Consider the following 20,642-nt stretch of genomic DNA (forward strand, 5'->3'; position numbering starts at 1 on the left):
CTGGTTACCCCCCCTACACCAAACTCTTGTTGTTTCATGTTTGTCTCAGAGGATTCGAGCCACTGTGAACACTCAGGAGCAGAAGAGGTTGCTGATGGACCTGGACATCTCCATGAGGACAGTGGACTGCTTCTACACAGTCACCTTCTATGGAGCCCTGTTCCGTGAGGTACTGACCTGCTGAGTGCCTGGGGCCACCTGGGGCTCTGGGATTGCACTGGAGGCACCAAACTGTCCCCAAAACACCCCTCTGTGTTTATCTCCAGCCCTTAATCTCCCCTGGGTTTCCAGGGAATTCCCTCTCAGCTGCTTTCTCTCCATCCACAGGGTGACGTGTGGATCTGCATGGAGCTCATGGACACTTCCCTAGATAAATTCTACAAGAAAGTACTGGAGAAGAAGAAAACCATCCCTGAAGACATTTTGGGGAAAATGGCTGTGTCTGTGAGTGGCTCTTGGGTCCTTAGATGGGTTTATGCATCCCCTGAGCCTGCTGGGGGCTGTGGTGTGTTTGCAGTGAGAGGCTGCTGCTGCCTGTGACTGATGGGTCACTCTTTTTCCACTCTTTTATCCCCAGATTGTACGAGCTCTAGAGCACCTGCACAGTAAACTGTCTGTAATCCACAGAGGTAAGTGCTGGATGGGGTTAGTGGAGTGTGGCTGGAGATCCAGGCTAGGGGAGGGCACCTTTCCAGGTGTGCTATGTCCCTGTGGGATGCCTAAAGTGGAATCTGCTGGTGCTCAGGACTGTGGTGGACAGATCTAGATGCTTGTTCCTGAGATGCTTCCCTTTCTGCAGGGTGTAATTATCTTCCTCCTTTCCAGATGAAGGGTTGGATGTAACAACAGAATTCCTCACCACCTGTATTTTTTATGAGCATCTCTGTCCCTCTTGGAGTACAGAAATGCCTTCAAGGCAGCTCTTGGAGGTAAAATCCCCAAATCCTCCTGGCTGGGTAGTTTTAGCAAAGTGAGGGCTGGAGGAGACCTTACAAAATCCCAGATGGGAATTGTAACACCCAGGTCTTGCTCTCCACCCTGGTGAGGTCCCTTGTGTAGCTGTGGACAGATCAGGATGTGCACGAGACAAACTCTCCTGAAGATTTGGCAGAGCTGTGCTTTTAAGGCTGTGCTGGGCACATAAATCTCTCCTAAAGAGCTGGGGAAAAACTCCTCAACATTTTAATTCAACTTTTTGACCGGCCTGGTTGGAGAGGGGACTTGTTTTCCCTAAGGACGTGGTTGTCCTGTGAATAACTTTTATTGCAATAAGACTGGTGGGGCTTTGTCCCCCTTCCCCTGTGTTGGGACCTGCCTGGTCCCTCCCAGGCCTTCAGGGAATTGCCATTTTTGTCTCAGACTCTTCAATACCGCTGCAAACACCCAAATTTTCCCTCTTGCATTTCCTCTTAGACGTGAAACCTTCCAACGTGCTGATCAACAAGGAAGGGCACGTGAAGATGTGTGACTTTGGGATCAGTGGTTACTTGGTGGACTCTGTAGCCAAGACCATGGATGCTGGCTGCAAACCCTACATGGCTGTAAGTGCAACCCCTGTGCAGCCTCAGCCCTGCTCAGGAATGAGTCTGTTCCACCTCCAGCCTGAGATAAAAGCCACTCAGGAGTGCTCTGCTCTCCCTGACTCAGCAGAGCCTCCCTGTAAGCCCAGCTCTGTGTTAATCCCACAGTGACTCTCCCTCTGCCCCTTCCACCTGCAGAAGGACACAGAACTGGTTGTGGTGCTGCTCCTTGTTGGATAGAAAGTGCTGAGGCTTTTCTTGGCAGGATTGTTTAGTTTCATCCTCAAGTCAGTCTGAATTTCCCTTTGCCATCTGTGGCATCCATGTGGGAAGCGTGTGCTCCTGAGGGAGGGATCATGCAAGTCCCACTTCCCTGCAAAGAGGCAGAGTTGTGTGGAGCAAGATGTGGCTTTCATCAGAGCTGGATTCAACCTCAGACCCTGCCTCCATGGGGACATGAGCCAGGGAAATCCACCCAGCCTGGCTTTTGGAGACTGAGATGTGCTCTGTGGAGCTTGCACTGGGAAATCAGGAGTGGTAACATCTCCCATTTTGCTGTTACAGCCAGAAAGAATAAACCCTGAGCTGAACCAGAAGGGCTACAACGTGAAGTCAGATGTCTGGAGCCTTGGCATCACAATGGTAGCACCAAGGGCTGGGATCTGGACCTGCAGCCCTGGGGTTGGGATGGCTTTGGGCAGGTGGGGCTGTGCCCTGCTGGGAGCACTGGCAGCTGGGTGGGTGCCATCAAGCAGGGCTCAATTTGAGCATGGACAATGAGGTTAATTACCCAGGGAATTCAGGCTCCCAGCAGACAATACCAGGATGACAATGACTATCCATGCTGAGTATCCAAGAGTCTGGATTTTAATTGCCCAGCAGCTCCCTGCCTGCTGAGGGGTGGTCAGTGGAGCAGGGTTTGCTGCAGTTGGGGCTCAGCCTTCCTGCTTCACCCTCCAAGTCAGCAGAGCCTGTCAGGGGATCCCGGTCCTGCTGCACTGAGAGCTGCTGTGTGTGGTTTGCAGCAAATCCTGCCTGCGGGGTAGCTCACAGCAGCCAACAGGAAGGGGAAACGCTTTCAGTTCCAAAACTGCAGCTGCTTGGGATGGTTTATCTGCCTCCTGCAAGAAGCAGACCTTGCAGAAAGCAGCTGAGATCCTCTGGCGCCAGTGGACAGAGGAAATCCCAGCTGCTGGCTCCAGGGGATGCTGCCTGGGAAACAGCTCCTGCTTTCCAGGAGACTCTCTCTGAGGGCAGATTATTTTCAGGAACTTTCCCTGTGCCCTCTTAGGCTTTTGTTTTGGGGGCTGCATCCCTGTGTTTGTGCATGCTGTGTCTTGGCAAATATTCCAGCGTGGTCTCATCCAAACTCAAGCCAAACTCAGGCTGCTCTCCCTGGTGTCCCCATGCCAGTGCAGAGCTGGTCTGGCTGGCTGGAAATGTCATCAGGAATGTCATCTGAGCTGCAGGAAGCTGTGGGATGGGAGCCTCTGAGTGATGGAATATCCAAACCTTTCCAGAGCTGGAAGGGAGAGGACACCTTGCTGGAAGCTGGCCAGCCTGCAGCTGAATGGAGCCCCTGAGTGTTTGGTTCCTCCTTGTGTCTTCCTCCTGGGCTGGCTTCCTGGGGCTTTTTAGGTTTATTTTCTTTATGAAGGACTTGGATTGATTTCAGACCAGACAGTTTGTGGGCCATTGAGTTGCAGGGCTGTTCCAGGCCTTCCTGGGCTGGTGGCTTCATTCAGTTTTGGAGCAGCAGGAACTGAGTTCCCCTGACCCGACCCAGAGGCAGGGAGGGACACTGGGCTCTGTCCTTTCAGGTTTGTTATTCCTCCCATCCCATCACAGCCTGCCAGGCAGGTCTCAAGGTTCTGTTGCCCATTCTGAGACAGGACCTGATCCTTGGCATGAGGACACTACCCAAGAGCTGTGACAGACTTTTTCCTGCTTAAATGAGGGATGGAGCAGAGGTGACTTGCAGGAAGAACCCAGTAATTGAGGTGGTTTTGGTAAAATTATGTTCTAGCACTTAATTTTTCTTGGGTTTGTGGATTTTTTGTGTGTCTAGCTCATGCAGTGCCAGCCTTGGGCTGCCTTAGGGCCAGCAGAGCACTTTGGAAACCAGTTCAGAAGCTGTGTGCTGTTATTATTATCTTTTTAAATAATCCCATTTTACATATCTTTTGTGACTTCCTGTAAATGCATTAATATGCTGAACCAACCTCAAAAGGAAGTACTTTTGGCCTCTGGGTCTTTGTATTTAAAAAAAAAAGATAAGAAAAAAAAAAGGTGGTATGACCCAAATTGAAAATGGTTTGTAAGGAAAGAGAGTTTTCCTTTGAATCTGTGCATGGTGGGGCTGTACCTGGTGTGTGTCTCACATTGAGGAAAGAGGGTTTTCTTTTGGATCTGAACATCATGGGGTTGTGCCTGGTGTGTGTCTCATGTTAAGGAAAGAGGGTTTTCCTTTGAATCTGAACATTGTGGGGTTGTTCCTGGTGTGTGTCTCACGTTGAGGAAAGAGGGTTTTCCTTTGGATCTGAGCTGTCTGGGCATCCTGGGGTTGTTCCTGGTGTGTGTCTCACGTGTCCCTGCCTTGCCCCCAGATCGAGCTGGCCATTCTCCGCTTCCCGTACGAGTCCTGGGGGACGCCCTTCCAGCAGCTCAAGCAGGTGGTGGAGGAGCCCTCGCCCCAGCTGCCCCCTGAACGCTTCTCCAAGGAGTTCGTGGACTTCACAGCACAGTGGTGAGGCTCCAGCAGGGACTGCTGGCTCTCCCAGGCTGCCTGAGGGCAGCCCTGATTTGTGGGGGTTGCAGTGGATGTGGGGCTGGCTTGGCTGTCCTTTGTTAGCCCATTTCTCCCATCCTCGCTGTATACCTGGTGCTCAGCATGGCAGGAAGCGCTGCCCTAACTGGTTTTGCTCTCAGCCTGACTCACCCAGGCTGGCTGGAAGGTGCAGAGGTTTCTCTTCCCCTTTTCCTGTCGCTGCTGCTGAAATGTTGGTGTTTTCTGGCAAAGTGGCAGCGAAACCAGAAGCACCCCCTGGCAGCCTGTGGGTGAAAGCTGCTTTGTGGTTCTGTGGGATGCTGCTCCCTCAGGGTGTCCCCTGCTCCCTGGAGCTGCCAGGCAAGGGCAAGCTCCCCCTGCAGGTGCTGGGAAACCATATCCTCCCCTTCCCAGTTGTTCTCTTGTGTGGGGCAAACTGCAGAGCTGCTTGGCTTGTGCTTTTTGTGGCAAAACACTGAGTTGTCCTTCCCCAGTTACCTGCCTGGCTGCTTTGCTGGTGGTTCAAACCTGCTCAGGCAAGGAGGGAGAGGGATGGGTGCAGCCCATGGGAAAGGGAGATCCCCTATGACAAACCATGTTCAGCAAAAGATCCCACAGCCTTTCTGTCCCTTTGTTTTTTCCTTGCAGCCTAAGGAAGAACCCAGCTGAGCGAATGAACTATTTAGAACTTATGGTGAGTGCAGAGCTGCTTCTGCTGGTCTTTATTCCCAGTTTTGAAACTCAACTCAGTGGTCCAGCAGGGAAATGGGACAAACACATGGGTGATTTTTCAGGCATGGAGCAGGATGGGTGTAGTGTGTCAGGGGTGTGGAAGGGTGTGTTGATTTCACGGGTGTTAAGGTCGGGGTTTCCAGGTGTTTTCTCCATCTGTCCTGTCTGCTCTGGGAGAGTTTAGACCTGGAAGGATGGCACTACAGCTGCCAAGGTGGGGTGTCCTGCTGGGGCTGAACTGAGAAATGCCAGAATTCATGTCTTAGCTGAAGAATGGTGTCTGGGGGAGTCTGGGGAGGAGAGTGGAATCCACCTGAAGCTGTATGACATCCCCCCGGGGTCTGTGGTGTCAGCTGACGTTTTCTTTGATCTCGTTGGCAGGAACACCCTTTCTTCACCTTGCACGACACCAAAGAGACTGACATGGCCTCCTTTGTGACAGAGATCCTCGGGGAAGACTCCTAACTGCCAGCCCCCAGCTCCCTGCAGTCCCTCCATCCCGGCTTCCCGCAGGAGAGCCAGCGAGGACTCCAGTTCAGGGTGCTTTGCACAAATCACAGATCCACCTCCCCGCCCTGGGGGCATCTCTGGCCCCATCAAAATCTCTTTTTCTCTTTGCCCTGAGGAAAATAAATCCCCCAGGAGGAGCCTTTTGAAGCCAGCACCTTCCCAGCCAAGCCAAGGACTCCGAAGGCTCAGGAGGTCCCTGAGAGGAGCAGAGGGTGCCAGGGGCCACCTCCCCTCCCCAATACCCACAGCACAGCACAGGGGGTTGTGTTTCTTTGCTGTCAGGGGAAGACAGAGAGACCCAGTGCTGCTGTGCTTCTCCCACTCCTCTCCTGCCTGCCCAAGCCCCTTCCCTGGAGTCTGGTCTCACTTGCCTTCTCTCTGTGCCCCCAGGAGCTCATACAGCTTTAGGGGCTCGTGGAGCTCCCTGGGCTGCTGCTCACACCAGAGGAATGTTTCAATGTTTTAATGTCTGGCTCAACACCTTAAGGACCCTTTGAGGCAGCACCAGCTCGGGCATCCCTCTCCCTCAGTCAATGCTGCTCTCTTGAGGAGAGGGAGAAAAAGGCATTTTTCCATGAGCTGCATGGGGCTTCACCCAGCATCCATCCCTTCCCTGGTGGGCACAAGGGGATGCAGACACAGCAGCTGCCTGTCCTCCCTGTGGGCTGGCAGGTCACATCCCTGCCCTGGGCAGCGCCTTCCTCAGCCCTGGCTGCCTCCATCCCACCCTGCCTGGCTCCTGGGAAGTCTCTGCTCCATCTGCTGTCCAGCCTGGAGCTGCTGTCAGACCTCGCACTGTGACACCGTTCCAGAGGCTGAACTCACACCCCTGGTGTCCCAAACTGTCCCCAACCCCTGCGGGTGCCAGCGAGAGCCAAAGCCCAGGGACTGGCCCGTGGCTGTTGTACATTTGATGTCTATATATGATGGACTTTGTGACTTTGTGTTTCCTAGGTTTGATTAACTCGCTATAAATTAAAGCCCTTTCTGTGTGGGAGGAGGGAGGAGCAGTTCTCTCTCTGCTGACAAATCCACTGTGAAAACCTGATGTGTTTCCCCCAGCTCCCAGCCAGGGGAGCCAGGGGAGCAGGAGGGGTTTCTGGCTTCTACTGTACATGATCACGGATAAATGCACCGGCTGTGGAATTTGGTTTTGTTTATTTTTTTTTCTTTTTTTTTTTTTAATAATTGAGTTTTTCTGAAGGATTATTTTTTCTTTTCTAATATATATTTGTGTGTGTGTATGTGTGCTCTATATATATTATATATTTTTAAATCAATGATGAATGTGTGGATGTCTATGTGGCCAGCAGATCTGGCGTCATAACAATTTTTCTGGCTAAATTTGGGCAGGTGGGGAAGGGGTCACTAGAAAACACTCTGGCCTAAGATTACTTTTCTTCTTTCTTTTTTAAAGAAATGCATCTATTTTTTAACTGAATCTTTTAAAAATCTTATTCCTGAAATTCATGCCCTGGAGGTCTGGATTTCAGGGTGAATTCCCAGTGTTCAGGGTGCCCCTCAGTGAAGAATGATGTTCCCTTAAATTCATTATCCCCCCTCCTGCAGTCCAGGGTTTGATGCTGTGCTGGGCTGGGAGCTGGGGTGCTCCACACCATCTGTCCCCACCTGGGAAAGCTGCTCTGGGGAAAATGGTTTTCAGCCCTTGATGCATCACACAGCCAAGGCTTTTCCTGTGCCATCCCTCTGATCCCCCTCCCTGAGTCCACAAACCCTGAGGAACCCAGCCCAGGTGGAGCTGCACAAACCCTGTGCAGCTTCACTTCAACCCTGACCCCCCAGCCCACCTCTGGATGGAAAATAAGGACGTGATTGATGTTCTCCATGTCTCCCTCCTCCTCATCCTGCTCTGCAAACCACCCGACACTCACCTGTACCTGCTTGGTTTGACAGCTTTGCTGCCGAGATGTACAACTGTAATTTTTTTTCATAGTTGGTTACTTTGGATTATTTTTGTTTTGAGTTGAGCTTTTGGGTTTTCTCCTTTCTCTGTTTAAATTCCTTTCCCCTTCCTTTAGCTCACTGTTTTTTGGTGCTTTGGGGAATGGCGTTCATTTTTGTAAAAATTTTTTTTTGCATGCTTTTTATTTTTTTTTTTCTGCATTTCTCCTCCTGGAGAGAGTCCTGATTTCTGTATTTTGGGATAAGGGAGCATCTGCCCATTCAAACAGGGGAGATGGCTCTGGGGTGGGCTTGGGCCCGTGTGGATGAGCTGAGGCTTTGCTGAGGAGGCCAACACACCACACCTCCCTGTGCCATCTCCTCTGCTTCATTCTACACAGGTTTACCTGTCCAAATCCCGTGTCCTTTCCACCTCCCTGCTCCCCTGTCCCACCTCATTCCCTCTGCAGTGGCAGTTCCTGGGGAGAACCAGCTTGGCTTTAAGGTGGGCGAGGATTTTGACTCACATGGGAAGCCCCTCTCCCCTTGTATTTTTGGGAATGGTCTGTACTCCTCAACCCCCATCCTTATTTCCAATAAAATTCACCCTCAAACCTGATTCTTGTCTCCTCTTGCTGTTTGAGGGCTGGGGGCGTTTGGGGCAGCAGCTTGGAGGGGAATCCTGCTTTCTCCCTATAGTGCGGAGTGATGCTGCTGCTAATTTGGGGATTGTACAAGCTGTGACCCTTGGGATGGGATCCCTGGAGCAGCTCCCTGGGCCTGGGGGTGCAGGAGGGGCTGGGGAGGGCTTGCAGAGCACGGGAACCCCAACTCAGCATCCCTGGGGCCGGGCAGGAGGGGGAGGCTGTGGGGTTCTGGGGCAGGGGGAGGCTCACCGTGGATCGGGGATCCCCTCGAGTCGAGGGTCCCGGGGCAGCAGGCGCTGCTCGCGGCCGCGAGGGGGAGGCAGCGCCCGGCGCCGGGACCCGGCGGGACCGAGCGGGATGAGCCGGGACCCACGGGGATGAACATCCACCGGGACACGGCGGGACCGAGCGGGATGAGCCGGGACCCACGGGGTGACCGGGACCTGGTGGGATGAGCCTGGAGCCACGGGGGTGAACATTAACCGGGACACGGCGGGATGAGCCTGGATCCGCGGGGTGAACATCCACAGGGACAGCCGGGATGAGCCGGGACCCACGGGGATGAACATCCACCGGGACACGGCGGGATGAGCCGGGACCCACGGGGTGACCGGGACCTGGTGGGATGAGCCTGGAGCCACGGGGGTGAACATTAACCGGGACACGGCGGGACCGAGCGGGACTGAGCTGGATGAGCCTGGATCCGCGGGGTGAACATCCACCGGGACAGAGCTGGATGAGCGTGGATCCACAGGGATGAACATTCACCAGGACACGGCAGGATGAGCCTGGACCCACGAGGGTCAACATCCACCGGGACAGCCGGGACGAGCCAGCCCCACGAGGAGGAACAACCACCGGGACCCCGTGGGATGAGCCTGGAGCCACGGGGTGACTGGGCTTGATGGGATGAGCCTCCACCCACGAGGATGAGCATCCACCGGGACCTCGCGGGATGAGCGTGGATCCGCAGGGATGAACCTGGATCCATGAGGATGAGCATTCACCGGGACCCCGCGGGATGAGCGTGGATCCACGGGAACGAACATTCACCGGGACACAGTGGGATGAGCCCGGATCCGCTGGGATGAGCCCCCACCGGCGGCAGGACCCGGCGTAGCCCCCGTTTCCATCCCAAGCTCCCCTCTCAGCCCTTCCCATCCCTCCCTCGGCCGGGATTAGGGCAGGGGTGCCCATAGGGGATGGAGCTGCGGGTTTGGAGGGGACTGCGAGTGAGGAACAGCTCCCTTCCCAAGTGTTCTCCCTGTCAGCCAGGCAGGATCAGGCCGGAGTCACTGCGTCCCTCAAGCACCGCGATTTGGTGGCGATGCTTTGCCTGGAAATGGGGCCGAGGAGGGGACCAGCGGTGCTGGGGAGAGCAGGGACCCCAGGAACACCCATCTGTGTGGTGTGGGGACGCACCCGACCTGCTGGGAGCTGGAGTCTGCTCTGTTCCAATTACCAGCTTAATAGCTACATGGAGACCATTAAAAATGCATCAGTGCCTCCGAGGAAAGAACTTCAGGAGAAGTGGAAAATTCATCACTTTGAGCTCCCTTATTAGGAGAAAAGGTGTTTTTTTCCCCCCCATTTGTCTCAAAGAGAGGCAAAGAGAGGTTATTCCTGCCTGGTGACTCCCCCATGGGACTGTCACGAGGTGCAAACAGGCAGTGCCCAAACCTGGGTGACAAGGACACAGCTCCTGCTGCTGAGATGGGAAAACTCAGCACCTCCAGCACAGGCAGGGGGCATGGGACCATGGGTGGTAGCAGCTCAATCCTCCTCAGATGAAGAGCCAACAGCTCTCCTTGCCCTGTGCTGAGAACATGTGTTGGGAGCATGGGACCCCAGGCAGGTGTGAAGGGGAGCTCTCCATTGCCAAAAACCCCAGGCAGGTGTGAAGGAGGGCTCTCCATTGCCAAAAACCCCAGGCAGGTGTGAAGGAGGGCTCTCCATTGCCAAAAACCCCAGGCAGGTGTGAAGGAGGGCTTTTCAATGCCAAAAACCCAGCCTTTTTAAGCACTTAAGGCAGTTATCAGGGTTTTTAAGGCACAACATGCTTACATGGGTACGTGGTTTTAAGGCACAACAAGCCCAAGTCAACCAACCACCAGACACCATGAAGTGGATGTAATGTGGACTTGTGACAGTCACACAGCACATCTGTCACATCTCTCTCATCTCTGTGCCCCTATTCCAGCTGAGTCACTTCCCCATAGCTCCCTTCTCCTTAGCCTAAGACCAGGCTGGAGCCATCTTACGAGGCCTTTCCTTTCTAAAGCCTTTCAAGCAGTCCCTCTAAAAGGGCAGACCCCAAAGTGCTCCCCCAGTACAGTGCAGGTGTTTGTACTGGTCATACTGGCCCCTTGCAGGGGTGGTTCATCAGGAACTGTAGCACAAGGAGTAATGGGTTCAAACTGAAAAGGGGAAAATAAAGGCTTTAAACACAAGAAATTCTTGGCTTTGAGGGTGGTGAGGCTCCGGCACAGGTTGCCCAGAGAAGCTCTGGCTGCCCCATCCCTGGAAGTGTCCAAGGCCAGGTGGCATGGGGCTTGGAGCAACCTGGGGTAGTGCAGGGTGTCCCTGCTCACGGCAGGGGGCTGGAACTGGGTGATCTTTAAGGTCCCTTCCAACCCAAGCCCTTCTGTGCTTCCATTCTGTGGTGGTTCTCTCCAGGAGCTCCTGAGCTGGAGCTCACGCTGTTCCTAAGAGCCGTGTGCGGAGGAGGGCTGGCTAATGGATTAGCAGGGGGTGTGATGATGCAGCCAGTTTTCTGGGGCTGAGGGTTATTTATTTTGCTTAATTTTTCTTTCTTTTTTTTTTTTCTCTTTTTTTTTCAGGTGGTGGCTGAGCCCGTATCTAGGACAGGGGTGGCTTTTTTTGGTGCGGGTGGCCTGTGGGCACCTTGTCGCTCGATAGTGTAAATTAGCGAGTTCACCCAGGCCAGGGGTTTGTACCAGACGTGTTCAATCCTCCCCTAATAGCTGCCTCACCCAGAAACTTCCAAAGCTCTTGTAGCACCTAAGCACTAATGAGCTGAAGCTGCAGAATAGCAGTGAGGCCTCAGGAATATGGATCAGCCTTTGCTGGCCCAGCCAGAGGCTCTAAAATGATTTCAGCCAGCACCCAGAGGGACCAGTGTAGCCCAGCTGGGAGGGAAGGGTTTAAATAAGGTGCCTTGGGTGCAGAAGCCTTTGCTGCCCATGAGGAGCTGCTGAGGATGTCTCCCAACTCTCCTCTCCAAACAGAAGTGTAGGTGGCTTGTGTTGAGGTGAGGAGAGCTCAAACTCTGGTTGAACCACTGGTGTCCAGGTGTGTTGGTGCCCTGCCTTTCCCCCTGATAACTGATCATCCCTGGTTGATCTAAGTTTGTTTTTACATTTTGTTTTTACGTTTTGTTTTTACTGCTGGCTTGGACAAAGCATCTCCGAGCCCTTTCTGCCTGGTTTGCCCATTCAGCCCCAGTGTGTGTGTGTTTATGAAGTAAGTTGTGCCACCCAGACGTGTGTATTTATGGAGTGACTTGTGCCACCCATCCATGCACAGCTGCTCCATCCCCTGGGAATTCTACATGACCAACACCAACAGGGTGCAGGAAAGCCGGGGAGATTTCTCATGACCAACACCAATGGAGTGCTGGAAAGCCGGGGAGATTTCTCATGCCCAACACCAACAGGGTGCTGGAAAGCTGGGGAGATTTCTCATGACCAACACCAACAGGGTGCTGGAAAGCCGGGGAGATTTCTGCTGGAGCCCCAAACCACGGTGAAAACTCCCCTCTCACCCAGCAACACCAACCTCCATCCACCCTTCCCTCCCAGCTTGAATCTCTATTGATTTTTCCGAGGCGGGAGCGCTGCTGGGGGAGCGCGGGGGTGGGAGGAGAAGCCTCAGCAGCCAAAGCCTGGAAATATCAAAGCTCGACGGCAGCGCTCCGGGGTGACCGGGGGGGTCACCGGCCCCGCAGGCAGCCCCGGTTCCCGGCGGGTTTCCCGGAGCTTTTCCAGCCCCGGAGCGGCGGCTGAGCCCCTCTCACGCTGAGTTAACCTTTGTGGAAATGCCAAGCGGAGCTGGAACAGGCTGTGCGTCTCCAGAGCTGCGGGCACACGGGCAGGGGGCTGAGAGGAGCCTCGGTGGCTTTTGCACCTGATTTGCATCTCGGGTGGAGCAGGAGGCACAAACCTTGATGAGAAAAGCTGCCACCTTGATATCAGCTGTGTTTTCCTCAGTGTCATTCCCCGCTCAGGGCTGCTTGTTTCTCCTGGAGGGACACACTCCTGATTGAAGCTGGGATTTCATAAATAAACCCCGAGGTTTCCGACAAAAGCTCCGGCTCGGGTCCGAAGCTGCCACGAGTGGTGTGCGGCTGCTCTGAGCACCAGTGCTCCGCTCAGTTAATTAATTAGTGATTAAATTAGCGTTTCCCAGGTCATGCCGACCCTCTGCTCGGGCTCTGCAGAGCATCACTCCTGCCACAGGTCCCGTTCCGAGCCGGAGCCGATGGATGGATGATCCCGAGCATCCTCCAGGACGTGCCTACGGACTGGGGAGCCCTGGCTGCGGCAGGAGGTGCTCGGTTCCTGTGCTGCCCCAGGGATGATGCTCAGGGCTCGCAGTGGCTCTGTAAACACCCAGCAGCTGCCGGGGATCGATCCGGGCTGGCTCGGCTCACTCTGGGCACGGCATGGACCCGCAGGAGTGGGTGGGCAGCATTGTTGGTGGAATTTTGGGAGCCTGGGGTAAGGCAGGAGGGATGGGGAGGTGCTGGTGCGAGGGGCAGGGGTGGCACTGGGATTCCTCAGGCAGTGAGAAATCTTCTCACCCCGCTGTTTTCCATAGGGGTTGTGGTTTTTTTTTAAACTTACTCCGTGCCTCTTTTCAGAACCTCTCCGAACAGCCCAAAAGTGATCTGGGGGTTCTGCTGACTGCACCCCACTTCCCAAATCTTTCCTGGGCTCTGACCTGGCCCCTTTTAGCTCAAGGGGTCAGGGCCTTCAGCTGTGAGGACCCTCCAGCCTCTCCCTCTCCTTCGCCATAACTCAGAGTGGGATCCACAGGAATTTGGGTTTGCTGCAGGCTGGAGATTGCCCGGTGGGCACCTCAGCCAAGACTGGAAGGTTGTTTTTGGGGTGCAGAGCAGCCTCTGTGAGCTGCATTTGGGGGATGCTTCCCCTCGGGGAGGAGGGCTGTTGATGATGGGGGCTCTGCCCTCCCTGAGCCCCAGCAGCAGCAGAACGTGTCCTTTGTCATCACCCTGCCCCACCCTGAGCTGCTTTAATTACAGCTCTGAGAGAGATCTTCCCCTTTATTCCCCCAAATCTTCTCCTTAATTAAAATCTTCGATCTGGGCCAGCGGGAAGCAGCTGTTGCCTCTTTGCAGCGTGCTGCAAGCTGCCAGCCCGAGTGTGGGCCAGGGAGGGGACAGCACGGGGACATTGGCACTGCCATTGTCACTGTCCCAGCCAGACCCAAATTTTGTGCCCAAGATGGGCTAAAAGGCCAATAATTTTTTTTCTTTTGTTGCAGCGTGCTGCAAGCTGCCAGCCCGAGTGTGGGCCAGGCAGTGACAGGGAGGGGACAGCACGGGGACATTGGCACTGCCATTGTCACTGTCCCACCTGCTCAAGGCTGCTGGGAGCCTTGCCCTGCTGAAGTGAGGGCTGAAATCATCTGAGCTGAGTGGGGATCAAACATAGGGTCCCTCTGCACCTTCCCACCACGGAGCTCTTCCAGTGAGGGTGAAAATGTCCTGAGTGCAACGAGCCCAAACCCATTTGGGGGTTGCCAGCTCCTGATCTGGGGAAGGGCTGGATGGTGCAGGTGGATGAAGGTGAAGGTGAAACTGGGGCTGTTCATTGAGTTTTGTCCCTGGGATTCACAATGTGCCTGGCCAGGGGCAGCTGTTTCTCATTTCTCATTCAGAGGAAGCCCATTGAACCCAAATCCATGGCTGGCACCTCTCAGGTGGGACACCCCTGTGTCACCACAGCCTGGGGACATTCCCTGCCATGGCCTCGCAGCCTCCTCGTGTTTTCTCCCAGGATTACCCGGGGAGGTGACTTCACCCTCCCTTCCTGCTCTGTTTTCTCCCAGGATTAGCCCAGGGAGGGGATTTTACCCGGGCGTTCCTGCAGCTCTCCATCGTCACAGCAACGGGGAAGCGTCGGGAACAATTGGTGAGCCGGTGGTGTCAGCTTTATCTCGGCTGGTGTGTCTCTCCTTGATGAAACTTGTGGAAGAGAAAAGCAGGGGGGAAAAGGGAAAAGGCTGCTGACAACAGATGTGTTATTTCTATTTCACCTCAGATTTACTGGTGCATGCATTTTTCATTCATGGAAGAGGCTGATATGCAGATTTATTCAGAGCAGAGCAGGTACAACCCTTTGTGGATCAATTCCTGCAGCAGGCTTAGGAGAAAAGGACTTGGCTGAGCAGACAGCCATGCAAGGCACTTCCCAAAGCCAGCCCCAAATTTTGTGCCCAAGATGGGCTAAAAGGCCAATGCGATTTTTTTTTCTTCTTTTTTCCCTTTTTTCTTTTTTCTTTTTTCTTTTTTTTTTCTTTTTTCTTCTTTTTTCTTTTTTTTTCTTTTCTTTTTTTTTTTTTTTTTTTTTTGTTTTGTTTTTTGTTTTTCTGCAAATCCACGCACTTCAGCCCAAATTCTGTTCCTGTTTTTGGCCAGGGGAAACTTCCACTGCAGTTACAGCTTGTGTTTCCCACATACTTCAGCTGGGGTGGCCTGGGTTGACTTTGTTCTTCTTCCAGTTCTGCTTTACTGGGGGCTCCGTGCCCCAGGGTGGCTTCACCCTGTTTTGGAGAGGATGAATTTATATTATGGACTGTATATATATATATATATATATATGAATTTATATTATGGACTGTATATGTATATATATAAATATTATATATATATATATATATATATATTTATTTATTTATTTATAATATTAAAAATTGTATTATTTATATTGAGATGTCTTCCTCAAGAGACCCTTCTTTGTCCTGGCTCCTTGGTCACCAAAGTCATACCTTAAACACCTGAGCCAGGTGTCTCTTACTGGTAGCTAAAATTTGGCCTCCAGATGAGTCTGAAGCTCTTCTCCTTCCATACAGAGCACGTAGTGATTTCTCTGTGATCTGGGGGGCTCTGCTCCCCTGGGGCAGGACACCCTCTGGAAGCCAAGTAGAATTTAATCTCCCTGCAGTGATGAAAGTGAATCCAAGAAAAGTATTTGAGGTGTTTTTCCCCTCTCATTAGGAATGGAAGACAGGAGTCTTCTGTCTTCTGGGTACTATACAACCAGCATGAATTATTTAGGACCGAGCATCTCTCCGATAAATAATTTTTTTATGTGGGGAGATTAAATCTGAATTTTTTAAAAAATATAATAACAAAAGCAATTTCTCTCTTGTAAGTCCTCATATTTCACCCAGCAAAGAGATCCCAGGCATCCATTCCTGTATTGATCAGCAAATAGGTCCTTTTATAGATTTAGTTCACCCAACCTTGTTTAATTTTGGATTCATTGATTCAATGCAAAGATCTAGATGAAAAGCAAGTGGGCTGTTTCCAGTGCTGGTGATGCTATTTTTAAATAAATCTAGTGCATGCTAAAATAAATATGCAAAACATTTTGTAAGGCCGCGTACGGGTGGGGAGACCAGATGTACTAAAATATTTAACAAACTTTTCCCTGATTTCTCCAAATGCATGTTTTATTTACCAAACACCAGTGGAATTTAATCTCACCCAGTGTTTGCTCCGACCCGTTGTCTGGGGTGAGCAGGAACGTGGGGCCTTGGAGGAGCTGTCTGCGCAGTGACATTGGTGGCACATTTAAATGCAAAGCTCATTAACCGTGTCTGGGATTTTTTGTTTGTTTCTCCCTTTTTTTTAATGTTCACGTTCCCTACAAGAGCAAGAGATGAAATACCCATCTACAATTCCCTTTCATCTCCAGGCTGGGTGTTTTTTTTTTTTTCCCCCCTCTTCTCTTGCTCAGATGACAAAGTTTCTCATTTGGTATTTTATTTGATTTCAGGAGATGAGAAAGAATTAAAAGCGTCTTCAGGAGGTTGGGCTCACCTTACTCTCTCCAGGATCCTTCAGGAGGAGGGTGAGTGACTTGGCAAAGGCTCCTGCCCCCAAAGGATGGGGTTCATCCCAGGGTCAGAGCTGCATCCTGGCTTCTCCTTCACCTGGGGTGACCATCCTGCAGATCCCACAGACCCCAGCCTCCTTTCCTGGGGCATCCCATCCCACTCTGGGTGCTTGTGCCTGTCTCCTCCCAACCCTCTGCTTTCAATCCAATCTCATTTAATTGAATTGTGGTTTTGATCACATCTGACGGTGGCGGAGATCTTGCTGATAATCAGATTCCCATGGAGAGGTGGAAATGGGGTTGGTGGAGGAGGGAGGGGAGACAGGGGCTGGTGTGATGCCACTTGGTCCTCATGTGCCACCAGGGAGGTGACACAGCAGCCAGGCTCTGCCCACTCTGGGGTCAGCCACATTTTGGGGATGGGTGAATTAACTGAACGTCCCAGTGGGGGCTGAACCCTGCAGGTTGTGTTTGTTTTGGTTAAAAAAAGGCAATTTCTTGGCAAAACCTTCCACCTTGCTGCAGGTTGGAGCAAATGCAGCATCCCCCAGCACTCCTGGTACCCAGCCTGGCCTCACCCTGCCCTGCCTGGACTCTGTGCAGGGATGTGCTCAGCACTCTGCACATCTGCCACGTGTGTGGTGGCAGGTGGCAGCAATTAATTACAGAGATTCATGTGTGATTTGCATGAATTCAGCTGGAAGTGCAGCCCCTGGGATGGGGGAATGTTCCTTACAGAGCCCCCTGCTCCAGGTGCCCCTCTGCCAGCCAGTGCTCCACGGGGTGTTCGTGGTGTGTGTGATTTTGGGGGTACCAAACAGGAGGGGCAGAGCAAGCAGCAGCCTCTCCTCCATCCCTTGGTCCTTGCCTGGGGCTTGGGCATGGCAGGGAAGGCCTTGGATAATCTGAGACAGCAGGAATTTCCCCCCAAACTGGGATGGAAACAAAATCCTCCACCGTGACTCAACCTCTCTCCTGAGATGCTGGAGGGACATGTGTGCCCCATTCCAGTGCCCCATTCCAGTGCCCCATTCCTGCTGACCCCAGGGCCCAGGGCAGGAGGAGATCAGTCCTTGGTCCACAACCCAACCCCACCCCTGTAGTGCTGTGATGTGGGGCTGCCATTGCATGAGACCACCTTGCTCTGTGTTTGCAGGCTCAGGGCAGAGGCTCGGTGCTCCTGCTCTGCCTGGGCTCTCCCTGGCCTGGCACAGCCCTGTTCCCCTTGGTTTGGGTGTTACAGCAGTTTTTCCCATCGAGCTGTGGCTAATTTGCCTCCTTGCTGTCTGGGGTTTAATGCACCCAATCTCCTTGGGCCAGAGAATCCCAGAATGGTTTGGGTTGGAGGGAACCTTCCAGATCATTCAGTTCCAACCCTGGGACAATTTCCACGGGACCACATTGCTCCAAACTGCATCCAGTCTGTCTTTGGACACTTCCAGGGTGGAGAGAGAAGAGATCTAAGACAGAACTGCCAGAGGAGGATGCAGGGCTGTATTTGTGGGTGTACATCAGGAAAGAGAGACTCCTGCAAGGAGCCTGCAGTGTGCTGGCTTGGTCCAGGAGAGGTAGCAGCAAGCCAAGAGACTCAGCTATCCTGGCCAGAAGGATGAGAGAACATTGCCAAGACAAGCAGGTGTCCAACAGAGCAGCTCTGGGCCTGGAGGAGACGGGGGGAGACTGGAAAGGAGCAACGAGGAATAAAACCCTGAGGTGTAAGGTGACAGCTAGAAATAGAAGGGAGCAAGTGATATTTGTATCAGAGGTATCCTGGGGAAGGCATGAAGGAATCCAGCCCTGAGAGCCCCAGCTCCTCTGTTCAAGCTTTTCCTCTCAAACCTAGCATAAACCATCTTAAGGCTCATCTCAGCTCACCACGAGAGAGGATGGAGCTGCCCATGGCAGCCAGGCACTTCCACTGGTCCACTGGCTTGGTTCTCACCTCCACTGGTTTGGTTCTGATCAATAATGAGCTAATTAGTTGCTATGGAGATGTAATGTGGGAGAACTTTGGGGAGGAGAAATTATAGGTAATTTTTATTTGTTTGGGCCCTGTTCCTATAGCAACAGGAGAACTTGTCACTGACTACCAGTTGGTTTCCATGGAGTTGGCTGCTAGTTCTGGGTTATTAATGCCTCCAAGCATAAAACAACTCACCTAGTAGGGCTGGTGGATTGTCCTCCATCATCCATGGGAACTTTGCAGTTTGCCAAGTCAGGGCCTGGCTCTCCCAAAAGTTGGGATGGAGTGTTCATCATCAACCAACAGTGTGGAAGTCCTGGAAGGATCGATCGTTCTGCCCCTCTCTTGTGTTGAAGACATCGTGGAATGAATAATCCATCACTTCATGGCTTGCTCCACTCGCAGCATTGCCTGATTTTTAATTGGGTTTTCTCAGTCTTCGGCTTCCAGATGCTTGGCGTTGATCTGCCTTTCTCTGCTAAATTAAAAAGTCTTTTAGCACCTGGCAGTTTTGCTGTAAAGGGACTCACTGTAATTAAGTCCCTTTCTCCTCTCCCCAGCACTGGTTCTCCTGAATGGAGCCGTTTGTTTTCCTGCAGCCCCTCACCTGACGCGTTCCCGTTTCCGCGCTCCTCCGAACAAAAGGGATGTGGTGTCTGCCTTGCAGAGGGCTGCAGCTCTGTCGAGGGACCTCTCAAACTCCTCCAGAAGCCTTGGAACCAGACCAAACACTCCTGAGCGCTGAAGAGACTGGATTTGGGAGAGATTGGTTTTATGATAGGTTGTAATTTCCCTCCCACCAGCTAACTCCTCAGCTTTCCACGGGTGATAATTACCCAGTAGGAGCTGAAATGTCTCTCCCCATTCCCCCCTTATCAACCCGTTCTCCACTTTGAAGGCATCACCATTTCTTCCCAGAGTGTCCTGGCCAATCTCTCGGAGCACCTGCTCATCCTCTGTTGCTTTGGAAGATGGTGCCACATCCACCACCTCTCCCCTTGGAGACCGCTCTGGCTCCGGCTCTGGAGGCAGATAAGTCGATCAGCGTGTGGATAAACCTTTAATGGTGTTTGGCTGAGCTCGCCAGGCAGTCGGAAGGGAGGCACGAAGCAAAGGGCAGCTCCCCACCAGCAGCCCTGCCTCGGATCTCTTGGCAAGCTCTGCTGCTGGCCCCAGCCCTGCATGCTGTGCTCGCAGCTGCTCCGGCCCCGCTGCTGAGGCACGGCCCAAGTGTCTCCAAGGAGGCTGCAGATGGGGCTGGAGGATGAGGCTGAGGATGAAGGCTGGCTCTGGAGACGGGAGGAAAGTCCTGAGCCATCCAGGTGGGGTCTGGCTGGCAAAGCCAAACCTTCAAGGTGGAAGAAAGGCTTCATCCAAGAGTTCCTGCATCTCCTTGGTGCCACTTGATTTGCAGATAAATTATCTGCAAATCTTCTTCTGTAAGAAATCCCCCTGCAAACTCTATTTTTTCTTCTGTGACCGTGTTCACAGGGGTCTTAGGATGAAGGAAGAGACAAAGATCTGACTTTATGTTCCAGAAGGCTTGACTTATTATTTTATTATATGTATTACATTAAAACTATGTTAAAGGAATAGAAGAAAAGGTTCCATCAGAAGGCTAGCTAAGAATAGAATAACAAAGAATGATAACAAAGGTTTGTGGCTCAGCTTTCTGTCCGAGCTAGCTGGGATGTGATTGGCCATTAATTACAAACATTTAACATGGGCCAATCAAAGTTCTGCCTGTTGCATTCTACAGCAGCAGATAATCAATGTTTACATTTTGTTCTGGAAGCTTCTCAGCTTCTCAGGAGGAAAAAATCCTAAAGAAAGAATTTTTCATAAAAGACGTCTGCGACATTCTTCCATGTGTTTCTTTCCAAGAGTGGTGCCCATGGAGGGAGAGGCTTGGGAAGTTCTGTATTTATTCACCATCAATAAGCAGGGATGGCTTTAGCAGAGGCTGGCTGTTGGATGGAGATGTTAGCTGGGTGAAGGAGGCACACCCAGCACACCAGAACCAGCCCTGGTTGGGAATCCAGGCTGGGGATGCAGGAGATGGGGCCAGGAGGTGACATGCTAGGAATGCATCCCGTTGTCCCTGCCTGGGGCAGTGGTGGGGGTCTCTCTGCCCACATCAGTGTGGCTGGTGGCTGTAAATAACAGGGATGCTCTGGGTGGTCACCTCCAGCCTGGCTGTGACCCGTGACTCACCAGCTTCCTGTCCACAGCAACGCTATGGATTGACTCATGGCTATGGGAGTGTTTCACCCTGGGCCCACAGCCCTTTGATTTCACCAGACACCCTTGTGTGTTTGCAAACCAGAGATCTCCATTTGATCAGGGCTGTGAAAACTGGTGACATCCTGCAGAGCCACTCAGCAGGTGATGCTTCATCCTGAGCTTCACCTGGTTCTTCTCCTCCCCTCGTGTGTGGCTGGAAAGAAATTCTTCCTGGCTTGCTTTCCTCTCAAATTTACCTCCTTGCTGTCTGCA

The 20,642-nt window shown here is 52.6% G+C and overlaps 1 protein-coding gene and 1 long non-coding RNA gene across 4 annotated transcripts in view; one reads left to right on the forward strand and one right to left on the reverse strand.

The window, feature by feature from the left end:
* Positions 1–8,050, forward strand: part of MAP2K3 (mitogen-activated protein kinase kinase 3) — a 30,617-nt gene extending 22,567 nt beyond the window's left edge. For both annotated transcript variants that reach the window (XM_063171694.1, XM_063171693.1), the window contains exons 6-13: positions 50–169; positions 328–444; positions 578–629; positions 1,414–1,541; positions 2,085–2,162; positions 4,127–4,266; positions 4,936–4,981; positions 5,401–8,050. In XM_063171694.1, coding sequence (XP_063027764.1) covers positions 50–169; positions 328–444; positions 578–629; positions 1,414–1,541; positions 2,085–2,162; positions 4,127–4,266; positions 4,936–4,981; positions 5,401–5,484 — 765 coding nt within the window. In that variant the 3' untranslated portion in view covers positions 5,485–8,050. The remainder of the gene's footprint in view (positions 1–49; positions 170–327; positions 445–577; positions 630–1,413; positions 1,542–2,084; positions 2,163–4,126; positions 4,267–4,935; positions 4,982–5,400) is intronic.
* Positions 8,051–14,700: 6,650 nt separating this feature from the next.
* Positions 14,701–19,282, reverse strand: LOC134426394 (uncharacterized). Of its 2 annotated transcripts, none has more exons than XR_010029973.1 (4): positions 19,092–19,282; positions 18,754–18,896; positions 18,342–18,624; positions 14,701–14,885 (listed from the first exon to the last, which is right to left on the reverse strand). It is a non-coding gene; the product is annotated as an uncharacterized LOC134426394 (long non-coding RNA). The 2 variants fall into 2 exon arrangements; XR_010029972.1 differs by having other exon boundaries at positions 18,983–19,281.
* Positions 19,283–20,642: the final 1,360 nt, after the last annotated feature.

Source organism: Melospiza melodia, chromosome 18 (assembly GCF_035770615.1).
Source record: "Melospiza melodia melodia isolate bMelMel2 chromosome 18, bMelMel2.pri, whole genome shotgun sequence".
Lineage (NCBI taxonomy): Eukaryota > Metazoa > Chordata > Aves > Passeriformes > Passerellidae > Melospiza > Melospiza melodia.